Source organism: Aythya marila, assembly GCF_965140915.1.
Source record: "Aythya marila genome assembly, chromosome: 2".
Taxonomy (NCBI): Eukaryota; Metazoa; Chordata; class Aves; order Anseriformes; family Anatidae; genus Aythya; species Aythya marila.
In genome coordinates, this window is record NC_139043.1 from 118804323 (window position 1) to 118818350 (window position 14028).

Below are 14028 nucleotides of genomic sequence, written 5' to 3' on the forward strand. Positions count from 1 at the left end.
GTGGGCGTTGTTATCCACAAAGTGGGCGTGTCCCCGCGGCTCGCCCCGCCCCTCCCGCCCCGCCGGCGGGGCGGAGCCGGGCGGCGCCTCCCGCAGCCCTTCCGGGTCGGCGCGGGGGGGCGGGGCGCTGCGTGACGCTGCCGGAGGCTGCGGGCCGCGGGCCGCCTGTCATTGTTCTCGCGCTGCCCGGCGCCGCGGGGCCGTTGCGGCCGTTGCCCTTTCCAACCGCTCCCAGGCGGCGGTTGAGGGAGGAAGGAAAGGGAGAGAGGGAGGGAGGCGAGGGAGGGGCGGGCGGGGGGGGCAGCGAGCGAGAGGGCGAGGCGGCAGCTGGGCGGCCATGGCCTACGCGTACCTCTTCAAGTACATCATCATCGGGGACACGGGTGAGTGCGTGCGTGCGGCGGCGGGGAGCGGAGGGGACGGGGAGGGGATGGGGGGGGGGAAGGCAGCGGCACCGAGGGCCGGGCCCCGCGGCCGTTTCCGCAGTGCTGGCGGCGTCGACGTGGTGGCGGCTGCGCGCCAGGGAGGCGGCTCCTCGGCCTCCGCCCCCGCTCGGCCCCGCGCTGCTGCTGCTGCTCCTCCTCCTGCTGCTCGCCCCCTTGCTCGCCCCGGGACCCGCAGCCCAACCGGGAGGGGGCTTGGGGGGGTAACGGAGGGATTTGGGGGGGGTGGGGGGGAGCAGGGCAGGGCGGGCTGCGGCAGCGCGACATGGCGGCGGGGCGGGGGGAGGCGCCGGCACTGCGGGGCCCGCAGCCGGCAGCGCCCCGCCTCGGCCCCCCCGCCGCTGCCGGCCCGAGGAGGCGGCCCCGCTTCGGGGGGGGGGGGGAGGTGTTAAAACGGGGTGGTTGAAAGCCTCGGGTCCTCCCCGGTTTAATGAGGCATCGTTCGGCGTTTCTGCCGGAGGCGCCTGCGGTCTCTCCCCCTCCCTCACCCGTTTGCTCACCCCTTGTATGCCTCCCCCCCCCCTCCCCCGTTTGCACCACATAGCGATGCTCGCAGACACCAAACGCGTTGTCAGGGCCAGGTGACTGCCCCAGTGACCTGCGGTGCTCGGGGGTGCTGCATCCTTGGCGTTGTTTTCCTCCTAGCTGGACGAGGAAACCTTCCTCAGGAGGGTTGATGACAGCTGTCGTTTCACGTGCTGCTGTTCCAGGGTAACTCCGTAATTGCACTTCATACCTGTGAACCAAATCATGCTGGGGTGTAATTATACGCTGCAGTTGCGTTGCACGTGAGGTCATTAAATACACTGGGTGCAGCCACTGTTGTGTTTTTATTTTTTTTTAAACCTACATTTAAACTCTGAGAGCTTTTCTAGGCTGCTGCAGTAGAAGCTGTAGTACAAATAACTATTAAGAGGTATCACAGTCTTAATGAGCCCCTTGGAAACATTAGGCTTTAGATGACAACTAAAAATCCTGTTTGTTTTTTTTCTGAGATTTTAGGTGGGTGGCAGCTCACCAAACCACAGGACAGGGGATTCTACCTGAGCAGTCAGAAGTGCGTCTGCCCAGGGTGATGCAAAATGGTAGTGCAGAACTCGGAGCGACGCTGCTCTGGAACACGTGGCCAGTTCTGGTGCAGCTCCAAAAACTCTGATTGTTAAAGAGGTAGAGAGGGCAGCAAACGATCGCTTTGGTACATTGATCGTGTACTGATTAAATTTTTACAATGAAACATCCTCAGTGTAATGGTCCGTGGTGCACTTCAGCATTTCAGTTGCTCGAAATGTGAAATGCAGAAGGGATGTGTGTCACTGCTGAAGTTGATTCAGCTGCTTAAGAGCCAAATAGGGGAATAGTAAGGTAGAGAAGGGAAACACAGAGGGAAAACAGTTCACAAATTTGCTATTTTGGTTTATTTATTTATAGTTCCCGTAGTTTTTGCTCAGAGTTGCTGCAAGAAGCTAATTAAAACCAGTGCGACGATCGTTCTTGAAGCAAACTAAACCTGCCAACAGTGGAAAGTTGATTTTGCTTTCATTTTAATTTCCTGTGAGCCCTTAAGTATTCTAACACAGCTAGCACCGAAGAGCCAGCTGACGTTGTGCACCGCTGTTTGCTGCCAGAAAGTCTGTGCTGGTTTTGGTGTTACTGCTGCTCCTCAGCCTCAGAGAGCTGAACTCACAACACTGGTGGTGGAAATCAAGAATGGATGGGGGCTGTCCCCGCCTGCTCCAGCGGTGTTTTGCCACAGCATTGCAACCAGTAAGGATGTGCCAGCGGCCTTGCATGCCATGTAGTTTTTGTAGCAATGAAGACATCTCTATCTCTGGAGCTTGATTGAGAGCCTTTGGAAGTGGATCAACTGCTTGGTGACTCAGCAGTTAGTTGTAAACAAACTGGAGGAGAAGAGTAAGGCGGCAGCAACCGAGGGCAGATGTTAGCATTTAGCTCCTCTTCTTTCCCAGCACTACAAAGCAAAGTGGGTTATGCAAGCCAAAAACAAAACAAGAAAACTTGCAGTTATACAAGACACCTGCACGTGTCTTCTCTGTACTGTGATTCCAAATGCTTCCACCTGCTTAAACACGGGAACGCAGTATGGTCTCAGTTTCTTAAAAGGACAGCCCCAGAAACTGACTGTGCAACACTGCCTCTTGCCCAGGAGATCTTGTCCCCTCACTGCATCATTGCTCATCAACATTCAGTGGCTTTTTCTTTTGCTGGTACTTCAGGCACTGTGGCTTTATCAACACGGGACTGATCCTATTGTTGTTATATTTTTATATATATATCTGTAAGAGATGTAAATATTTTTCCCCTGTAGTTGGAGAAGTTTCTTTTGGTTATGGAAGAGACCTAAAATACTGTGACTGTTTTTCAGGTCCTCAAACAACCTGGTTATAAATCTGTATGATTTTTGCATTGTGTCAGTGGGGCAGCAGCTGTTGGTATCTTTAAGAGAAATATACAAGTACTAAGGAACACTGACTGCTGTTAATCCAGAACAGTCTTCTGGTCTGGATATTTCCAAAACATTATATGAGTTTGCAAATGCATTCAGGAGCGCACATGGGGCGTTCTGCTGAGGGGTTTTCTCATGAGACCTTTGCCTGGGTGGCTGATAACATCATTTTCAGTTTGGGTGCCTGTAGGAGTCATGCAGCAAAGATCTGATGAGCACGCCATCTACGCTTGGCCACCGATTGAAGTCGAGGTGGACTTTGATCTGAGCCAGGGCAAACAGAGCACACGAGTATTGCCAGGTTTTGCAGTTAGTGGCTGGAAGTTCTTCTATTTTTCTTACAAGTTTTTCTATATGGTGGTGAAATCTTTACGTTTCTATTACTGGTGATGGGAATAAATACCATATGGGAATAAACTCATACATAAGACCTCTCTAAATGCTAGGGATGGATTTTCTTCCCCAGAGTATTTAAAATACATTAAATAGGGTTTTCCGTTACTGGAGTATGTTTAGTTCTTCTCATCAGAGACTGTTACAAAACTTCAGCATGCCTGAAAGACCAGTTTTGCAATGGTTAGGCTTCTTGTCACCATCGTAACTTGCCAGTTGTACTCCATCTACATGTCTGCGTGTGATCAGTGTTACTGCATCTCCCACGAGCAGGTCTGTCTTCCTCTCTTCTTCGATGTGTTAGTTCAGCAATCCTCAGAGTTTCTTGGGTAACGAGCTTTTACCTGCCTTCTGATTACAGCAAATAGCTGCTGCCTATTTGGTTTCTCCAAGTGCTTTCTAGGGGAAGATGAGAGAAAGTAGGATTGCTGGATGATCTCACTCTCCTGACAGCTTACTTTGCTCGAGAAAGTCAGCCTAGGATATTCTGAAATGAAGTAATAGAATTGGCTTTGGTTTCTGTCCTTGTGAAATGTTTCCAGTGCCACTGCACTTTGTTCTGGGACAGCTGTTATTAGCTGGCAACATGCATGGCAAGAGCCTGTTGCCCTTCTTTTCTACAAGAGTATAATAATAGTTCTTAACTAAAAAAGTTTTCATCCCGCTGGAGCTGGAATTACTGATTCATGATAGTTTTGAGAACTTTTTTGTACAGGATCAGGACCTGTGCTACTTACCTCTTGCCTTGAGAAGCCATGGATGATGCTTTGATCCCTAAAAGTGCAGGTATTAGGTGCTGTATAAGTGCATCTTAGTTTCATTGTAGTTTGTTGTGATCATCCAGAGCACTAATAGATTTTCTACAGCCTTGTGTAGTTTAATTTTGTTTGGAAAGAAATTTTATTTGTTTTTAAAGCCTATAGAGTTAGCAGTTGGGTACTGTTACACTAAATGCAGAGTGGTAAAGCTGCAAGCTCCTTCCAGTTCGCAAATCTGCTGAGTTTTACATAGAAATGAGAAGTTGCATTATTGCCTTCAGATGCATTGTTGTAAATCATTTACAGCAGTGTTTGTTTATTTAAGCATTGAAGCTGAATCATCTTCAAAAGAGTTAAAAAGCCATTCTTGCAATGTTGCTGTTCCCAAAGACAAGTAGCCAGCTTGAACAATTTCAAAGGTTATTTTACCTTCTTGTCCCTGCTCATATTGATATGTGAAATCCCTTTGCTCTCTAAGTAGCAGTTTGGAGCTTTGTAGTCTCTCCTTCCTATTGATTTTAATAACTTTTTGTTTGTTTGATGTCAGGGTTGTGTCTGACGGACACAACTCAATATGTAGCTCAACTTCACTGAGTTGCGCAAAGACACAGCCTTTGGAAAGGAAGGAAAGGAGGAAGGAGCTGCGGCCTGTGCTACGACAGGGGCTCACCAAACATCTGGAAGCTATCTAGGACAGTGCAGGCCACCATAAAGAGCTAGAAGTAGCTCATAAGCCAGGTTAGAGATCTGTATCTTGTGACAGTTTTACTATTTAATTATCTGCTTTAAATCTGATTGAGTTTTAAAGTCTGTTATTTGAGACTTGCCTGTTGTTTGAGACAGTCTTTAGCCTATTAGAAGGTCTGTTTTTGTTTTCTTAAGGGAGGTAAGAGAAGCCAGAAGCTTGTTTCATCTCAGCTGCTATTGGGGCCTTGGTTACGTGGGCATCTGAACCAATAGAGGTGATTATGGGTGAGAGGAGGAGGTCTGGCTCTCCTTATCTTGTGGGTAATTTTCATACTCTACCATGAGCTGATTCAACTCACTCATGCAGTAGAAAAGTCCCTGCTTTTAGGGTTAACACTCTACTGGGTGGATGAATCAGCTGCGTTGGCCCAGAGAAGTGCCTACCAAAGTCTGGAGTACTCTCAAGGGAGAAAAATGGCTCTAGGAGGCTGGGTGAGATGCCAAAAGGGGAGTAGGACTTCGTCTCTGTGCATGGTGAGCTCATTGGTCACCCTCTCTTGTGAAGCAACAAGGGAAAAATAGTTGTGTGATGTGCCTGAGCTAATCCAGTGTTCAGCTGCTGCCAAAGTGGGCGGACCTGGTTGCCACTCCTTGTCCTGCCTACAGGCTGCTGCTGCTTCCGAGCTGTCAGCATCGGTACTTCTCCAGCCCTTCAGAGAGACAAATCGTCTTTGTGAGCTGAACCAAAACCACCCAAACGAAGCAAATAGCAGGTACGATCAGAGAAGTGTAAGAGCCATCCTGAGCGAAGAGGTGGAACTGCGTGGGAAGAAGTGAGCCTGCCCGTCAGAGGCAGCTGGCGGTTTCACTGAAGAGGTTTGCCTTCACAGTTCAGTTTTAGTACCCAAGCTGGGATGAGTGCTGCTGTACTTCTTTTCCTCTGCCACCTTTCTTGGCATACAGCAGTGCTTACGTGAACGACTAAGGAAGTGACCTTGGCCCTTCCCTTCCCTGCTTCTTTTTGGCATTGTTAGTTTTGAGACAGATTAGCTTTCCGAGACACTCAGCCAAATACCAGTGCTGCAGAATTGTATCACAGCACCCGGTTAGCTTGGTTTCAGTTGTTGAGGATCAGTCTCTTCTGGCTGTAAAATGAGTAAATGAGTTCAGTGGTAAGAAAAGTCTGGAAATGTCCCTTGTGTGACAGCAGCGCACCTCTGACTGCAGCTGAAAGATGATCAAGGAAAAATAAAAGTTTATTCCCTTTCTTTTCCATGTGTTACTCAAAACAGAGGGGATCACAGGAGCTGGAAGGGGAGAAGGAACCACGTCTGCTTCCTTGGCAAAAGCCATTTAACTGGTGTAGCTGCATCATCACCTGTGCTGTGGTTCTGGGGCTGCTTTTTGAGTTGCCACAAGCTCAGGATGCTTCTTTGAGAAGCAACCTTTCTCTTTGCTGTTTATTTTCTAGCCCTAGACTCATGCACATACTAGTATTTTGGGTGGCTGTGGCTTTCTGCTGGATCAGCTTCTTGATACAGCTCACTGCATAACCTTCTGAGTGAGGAGGGAGAGCTTAGCCCTGCCACTTGGCCGCTCTGGCTGCTCTACCCAGGCTGATGGTTTCAAATGATGGAGAGAGGTAAAGCAGTACTGCAGCACACCTTAGGACCTGGATGGTGGTGTAGAAGAAGTGCTGGAGTGACCCTGGAACAGGTACCCGCAAAGAAGAATGCTGCACCCTTCTGAGCACGTGATCTGTTGGTTTCATTTGCTCCTAAGCAAAAGCTTTTGTTTGTTGTGTGTGTTGGTGAAGCGTATCCAAGATCTGCTCGTTTCTTGTTTTAAGATGCTATGTTTTTTTCTTTTTTTCCTCCTGGGGAAGGTTTGTCTGAACCAACTGCTCTAATAAAATGGAGAATGAGTTAAAAGAGACAGATTCAGTTATTTATTGTGTTCTACAAGTATCGTAAGACATGTTCAACTTCTCTTCCTAGGGTGTCTGCTTCATTCCAGGCCTAAGACTCACAGTGCTGAGTGAGTGAGGTACCTGGTAAACAGCTCAAGAGTCAACCAGTGTAGTTAGTGTAAAGCACTTGTACGCAGTTTAATTAGCTGCCACACAACTGTGAATTGATCTTTGCAGCATCTTAATGTCACACAAGACAAGTAAACTGCTCAGGAGCTCCTGTACAGTTCCTGTTGCTGGCTGGCTGTGATAGCACAGCCTGCTCGAGCTGCAGGAGTGTGTGGGTCACAAGCTATTCTCATCAGAAACGCCCTGTAACAAATGTGCAGTGTGTTAAGACTGAAATGAATACAAATGTTACTATTAAATGTAGGCAATAAAATATTTATGAATGTTATCTAAAAATGGATTAAAGCATAAATTTAAGAGGCGCTGCGGCTTTATTTGCAACTCTTTGAAACTTTTTCAGCCATCAAGAGCACGACACTCACTGACTGCCAGGGATTTTTTTTTGCTGGAAGGTTCAGAAGTACCAGGAATGGCACTGAACAGAAGCTGGTGCATTTCTTTGGTTTCTGTTGTGTGAACCCATCGGTCTGCTCCTAAAAGCTGTGCTGTGAGAAACTACAGGTGCAGGCATCGTGGCCACGTTGTGCCAGCTTGAGGCTGTGCGTGTGTCAAAGAGCTGTGCTTGTCTGTCATCCGGGCTGGGCTGGCCCCAGTTCATCTGAACCAAGGAGCTGGTCGCCAGCCTTACAAAAAGCAGAAATAGCAGATTGCCACATGAGAGCTGGGGCTGGGACACCTAATCAAGTGTCATTTCGATTGAATTTTAAAATCTTTCCTGATGTTCGTAAGATTTTTCTCATAGGTAATATTTAATAGTGTTGAGGTTCGGTTTTCTCCACTGATGCTGAAATTGTTTTTTCAGGTTAATGGCAAAAGCTACTCTGCATTCTGTTTCTGCATTGATTTATAGGCGGTTGTTTTTTTGTAAGTGGGGTGGTGATTAAGTTCTGTGGCAGCTGTAATTCAGTGGTGGTGGCATAGAAGTTATCTCGGTATGTAAACAGTGCTGTGTGAGCACAATAACTGCTGTTATTGGAAGGTTCCTTGGAGATTTGTGTTCTCTGCCCTTCCAGCCCTGCTATTCTGCTTGGCTTTCTCCCTGTTATTTTCTTACCTCCAGCGCTCTTTCCTATTCTTCCACTTTCATGTCCACTGATTTTGGGGGGAGGCTGGATGCAGCGTAACCTATACAGGTTTTCCAGCCGCTTTTGTTGTGACAGCTTCCTATCATAAGCCAGAGAGCTCCAGAGAAGTCTGATAAGGCCAACACTGTAAACTTTGCCTTGGGCTGTAGTTCCGTGCCACTCTAAGCTGTTGATCTGCTGCCTGCTGCATTTCTCTTCCCTCGTTTGACCCAACTCCCATGCTTGTCTGCCCTGCGTTATGCCCGTTCTGTTTTGTCACTTTGTCCCTCTCCTGGTCAGGTGATGCTGTAGGGACTAGAGGAGGGGCAGCACCACTGGCTTGGCCTGCTGGAATTGCTGCCTCGCTTGGGTTATTAATGTCAGAGTGGGATCTGACAGGAGCAGGAGACTTGCATTTGATTGCATTGAAACTGGCCACTGTTCTTCACTTTTAAGTGCTGCCCACCTGTCAGGTTGGTCTCAGGAGTGTGTAGGCTTTGTTTCCTTCTGAAACCATACTAAAAAAACTTGGGAAATGTTGAAGTTAGTAGAGGCAAGATCAATGTCACCGTATGCAAACCTCTGGTATGCATACCTCGTGTCTTACAGTATGGGTCTTCTTTTTCTTGTCCCTTTTTTTTTTTTTTTTTTTTTCTGTTTTATTACTAGATACATCACTCCTGATCAACTGTTGCTGACCTTTAATATGTGGCTGAAACAGCCTTATCTTGCTGTGCAGATAAAGCACTGCGGGAATGTGGATGCTACAGTATTGTATGGTTTGTGATACAGTTTGGAGTCTGAACGTATGTAAGTCAAGTGTATGCCTGCTGTGCTGTAAAAGGCTAAAAATAGAAAATTTGACTGAGCAGGCCTGGAAGATGTTCTTTATCTGAGAAGAACTTGTCTCAGTCTGAAATCAGGATGTCTGAGGGGTCAGTGTGTGTGTGTTACCTGTCTGGTTGTACGTGAACCAAGTTGGTGCCAGTTCTCCCTGAGCTATTTGTTGGCCTATGGGGCACCAGTGGGTAGCAGCACGTAATGGTCATAAGCAGATAAGCAATGCCTGCTGTTGCCTCTCCTGATAAATTAGTGAGTGAGATGTTATTGAGGATTTAATTACCTTAGCAGAAAGTAAAAACCTCTGAGTTGGACATAGAGTTGTGAGGGGTAGGGAGCCGTGTAGTTACAGTGGTGAGGCGACGTGGAATGGTCCTTTGAAAGTCTGTTAGGACACTTTATCCACATAACTTTAAAGGCAGAACTACTTTTAAAAAAAAAAAAAAAATGTTCAGTGTTTAAATAAAACTGCTTCAGCTTTAATACTTCTGGAACTTCTAAAGCTGTTGTATTGTGGAAGTTGCATATACTTGGGTGAGTGAAATTTGGTGTTTTCAGCTTCTAGTAATGAATTTTAAACAATATATGACATTGACTGAAATTAATCTATGTCAGTTCTTGACAGATTTTTTAATGCACTTGCCTAAAACTTTTTCCTTTCTTTTTTTTTAGGTGTTGGGAAATCATGTTTATTGTTACAGTTCACAGACAAGCGATTTCAGCCAGTCCATGATCTCACTATTGGTAGGTCTCTTTGGTTCCCCACAATGCTAATGTGCTGTTTTAAAACATATTTAAGGTTGATTTGTTTTGCCTTTTTTTTTTTTTAATGGTGTTAAGCAGCTAGGGTATCTCAGCATGCTTTTATGAGTTTATGCTGAGTTAGTGTTGGATTTTTTTCTGTATTAATGCAGTAGCAAATCTTTAGATGATTAGTATTTGTTTGCAGAGAAAGCCAAACAGAGGCCTGCTTCTTACTAGGAAAATAATAGAGAATCTGAAACAGTTTTTAAAAATTCATAACTATCTCAATCGTCTCTTCAGAAAAGCCCGGAAAAACTGTGTATGGAAACAGAATTGGTCAAGCCTGAAATGCAGTGAAGGTGATGCAAACAGCAGGCTTTTCGCTAGGGACCAGACTGTTAGCCTAGCCACAGAACCTTGAACACAAGTAGTAGATAAAGCCAAAGGAAAGTTAATCTTAAAGATGAATAAACACATCTGCTATTTGGAAAGAGTAACTTCTGGATAGAGAAGGATTGATGTGCATTCCTTCTGCTGTTTGGAAGGGAAAAGTGTTTTGTTTTTTCACAATTTCTCAATTGAATCAGGACCGTTTGTGTTAGGTAAAATTTGATATTCATACCACGGGAAATGCAGAAATGCTGTCCAAATGCATTGCCTCTGATCTGACTACAGTAAATTATATGAACTTTTATATTTCCACATAAAGTATGAGGAATAGTGTGTAGGACTGTGGGCAGGCTTAGTCTTCAGATCAGTTTCAGTGTTAAGCATAACAGACTCTAGCCTCCAGTAAGTTTGCAGAACCTTTGAACTTCTTGACGTTATTTCAAGGAACCTATTAAACTATCCCTCTAATCGTGCTGAGCCTGGCACAAAATGTATCCCTAGTCTCTGCTTAGCTTGTGGAAATAGGTAGGCTTCCTGTGTTCAGGAGTACTAAAATAGACACTTCAGACGTAAATATTCTTCATGTAACAGAACATATCGGGTTGTTTGGTTATGGCTTCCTTTTCTCACTTGGCAGTTCTCCTGCACCATGTGTGTGGCTATCTGATACAATTCAAATTATAAGGTTAACATTGGTTTTCAAGTATTTCTGAGGTCTTGACAGCAGGTAGGCTGGCTGAATAAAGAGCCTGAATTCTTTTAAGGAGGTATGACTTATTATCATCTCTTCTTCTTTAGGCCTGCCAAATATATGACACCTTATATATCACTTATGCCTGTGGCAGTCTGTCACATATTCCTGCTCCTCAGCAACTTGATATGCTGTGGGAAACAGCTTCACCTCAGCAGGAGGGTTGTAGCATGAGTTCTTTGGCTGGCATCTAGCTAGCTAAAATCTGGGAGCAGATACTGAAGGTAGTGGGATGAGGAGGTGAACCTAGATAGCAGTGCAGCGAGTGGTGTAGGAACAAAGCAGGGAAGTGGCTGGGAAGGGAGAAGAAAAGGTCTTGCCTGGGAGCTTCCTTTCGCTTTGCTGATAGGGCACGTGTGTGTTTTGGCTAGAATACTTCTCTCGCCTAACCCAACGGATTTACGAGGACAGAGATAAAGAAAGAACATTGTTTCACAGTGATAGGAATGCCCATGAAGGGTGAGGTAGGATGGGCTAAGGTTAACTAATGTGCTTCCAGCTGATGATGTTTAAACTTCTGAGAATCTGTAGATTTAAAAAAAAAATAAAGTGTTACATAGACTAACTTTTATTGATATAGTAGAATGATTTTAACAGGTGGGAGTGCAGTTTCCATTCCTGCTGCCAGCAAGCAACTCAGAAAAAAGAGAATTGAAACTAAAATTTGACACAGAAAAGATACTTCAAGTGTGCAAAATTCAACCTAAAAGTTTAGTATAACTAGCCTAAAATTTTGTTAACTTCAGAGAGAGATATTACCTTTAATGAAAACAAAAATAAAAATGAGAGAAAAGTATCTGTTTCCTGTCTTTTAGCCCCATTCAGAATTGTGTGTAATTAATAGGAGACTCTTAAGAACTTCAACACAACAGCTATCTCTGTATAGTTGGGGAATGGAAGTAGCTGTTGTTAAAAGTGTTGGAGGAGAGAGAAGCTGCATGGTGCAGCTAAGAGACAAACAAAACAAAGCTAAACCATGATATTTGTGGACAGATAGAGGTCGCAAGAACACCTGTAAGCTTCTGTTTTCTGTGACCATTGTGCTCAGGACATACCCTTAACTGCAAAGCTCAACAGCTTCTGTTCCTTCTTGAAGAGAACAAACGTTCTTTTAATTTTTCTGTGAGGTTGGATGTAGAAACTAAATATTTAGGAAGATTGTTGGATTTAAATCAGCAGCTCTGTATCTGTGTTTTGGGACTGAATAATACCTGTGATGGTGGCACTTGTGGAAGGACCTTGGGCTGTCTCAGGTGTTGCAGTCAACACCAGAGCACTGCCATCCCCTTTCTCCGTCCGTTCTATGCCTGACCCTCCCTGCCTTTATTTTGCACATAATTTGGATGCTAAAGGGAGCAGAGTGTTCTTTGGCCCACAGCTTTTACTTGACTGCAGTAATCTGGGGGAGAACGATTTGAGGTTTCTCCCTGCTTCTCCCTTCCCCACTTCCAGAAGTCATTACTTCTGCAGAAAGCAACACTGCCCTCACAGTCTCCTCAACAAGCTTTTGAAGAGATGCTTGGAATACTTCAAAATCGGGGCTAACTAATTTGATTGAAGACTTCGGTCTAGGCAGTTACTAGTTTTAGACAAAACTTAAGCTACCAGATCTTTTTTGCTGAAATAATGGATATGTGAAGCATAGCTTAATGGAATCTATGTTAAGCCTTATAAATATGTCCACTACCTCTAGGCCTTTGCCAGATTTTAACTACTGTAGTAATAGCCTGGAAATTATGCTTAATTTACTGTTATTGATCATAAAATTGCTTTATAAAACAGATTAAAAAAAAAAAAAAAAGGCTGATTTTTCCACTGAAGAAATTCATTTTTTTGTTAGGAAGTTCTTTCAGTTATTAAATTTGATCTTTAGCGAGATTATTGGAAGCACTTATTTTTTTTCATAAGGGCAGATGAATTCTAATTAATACAGTCATAGAATTTATCTTGTAGGTGACATTTGTATGATCACTTAATATGCTACTGATAAAGAATTGTAGGTTTAATTTCTTGTAAACGGCCTTCAGCAAACTAACACTGGTAGAGTGTTAAAAATGATGATGACTCTGTTCAATTTCCTGTGAGTACCCAAGCAAAGGTTTTTTTTCCTCTAAGCTAGAACTGCTAAATCGTTTGGAAAGCTCTGTAGGAAATACCTCCTTTGCACTTTTTCTAATTAGCTTATTTGTAAAGCCGTTGAAAAGTTACAATCTTCTTTCTAGAAAACTTTTTAGCTCTTTAAAGCAGCTAGAAAATTAAAAGCAAATGGTAAAAGACTGTCGACTACCATGAAAGCAAGAACATGAGTTTAAGCTAGTTCAGTATTGTGCTTGTAGGAAACATTCTTCTTTCTGATACATGCTGATAACGTATCCTTTTGTAAAATCTATTTAGGTGTAGAATTTGGGGCTCGAATGATAACTATCGATGGAAAACAGATAAAGCTTCAGATATGGGATACGGTAAGTAATAAAACAAATTGTTTAAGCAACATGGCTCCACTAACTTTCTCTTCTGATGTTTTGCTTAAGCTCTCCGTGATCTGCACCCATGTGAGAATATGTATTTTTGCTTTGTCTTGCAGCTTTCTTTAGTTTCACTGAAGATCAAAAACTTGCTTAAAATCTTCCTTTTTTGATGCAATATACTCATCTAGCAGTGCAAATTTCTGTTGCTTACATGGTAACTCAACTTCCTGAAGTAATTCTTTGTCAGATTTATGACTGGAATTAATGCTACTTTACTTTGAAGGAAAAAAAAAAAGTTGTTACATTATTAAGAACTTACATTTTTCTGTGTAGCCTATCTCTGTGTTCATGCAAGGCCTGGTTAATATAACTTCCTGTTGGGGAATTGTGGTATGTCTACTAGTTTTAATCAAGAGCTCTCTTGAGGAGGTGTTTGCGTTTTTGGTGTAGGATAAAAGATGCTGCTCTCTCTTTTTGTAAAAGACGAACTCAAGTTTATTCAAATCATGAATATAGTCAATACTTGGACAATTAAAGGATTGGGAAAGGAATAAAGTTTCAGAAAGCCTTCCAAAAAAGCCCAAAGACTTTTACTTTTTGAGGGGTGCGGATTTAAGAATGCAAAGTCAGGTGTTTTCTTCTTGTAGGTTGCTCTTACCACAGAGCAGTCAGCCTTTGTCTGTGCTTGTTGTGGTGCAGCATCTCTACAGTGCCTGTACCAATAGCTTTGTCTTCCTAATACGCTTGACTGTTTCATAAGGCACAGTCCTGTTTCCTCTTCCTAAAGCATTTTAGGATACTTTTAGAAACAGACAGATAGAGAAACAGCTGTAGCCTCGTGCTTGTGCTGTTTGTGGTGTAGCAAGTCAATGAAGGGAGATACATTTGTACATACGTGTATGTATAAAAATGTAAACAAATGCAGTAT

General features: G+C 44.2%; 1 protein-coding gene across 2 annotated transcripts in view; it reads left to right on the forward strand.

The window, feature by feature from the left end:
• Positions 1 to 287: 287 nt before the first annotated feature.
• The window catches only part of RAB2A (RAB2A, member RAS oncogene family), a 41421-nt gene continuing 27680 nt past the window's right edge, over positions 288 to 14028 (forward strand). The window contains exons 1-3 of one of the 2 annotated variants that reach the window (XM_082754024.1): positions 288 to 383; positions 9420 to 9491; positions 13027 to 13094. In XM_082754024.1, coding sequence (XP_082610150.1) covers positions 338 to 383; positions 9420 to 9491; positions 13027 to 13094 — 186 coding nt within the window. In that variant the 5' untranslated portion in view covers positions 288 to 337. Of the gene's footprint in view, positions 384 to 5496; positions 5622 to 9419; positions 9492 to 13026; positions 13095 to 14028 lie in introns of those variants that run through there. The other variant, XM_082754025.1, reaches the window with a different exon arrangement.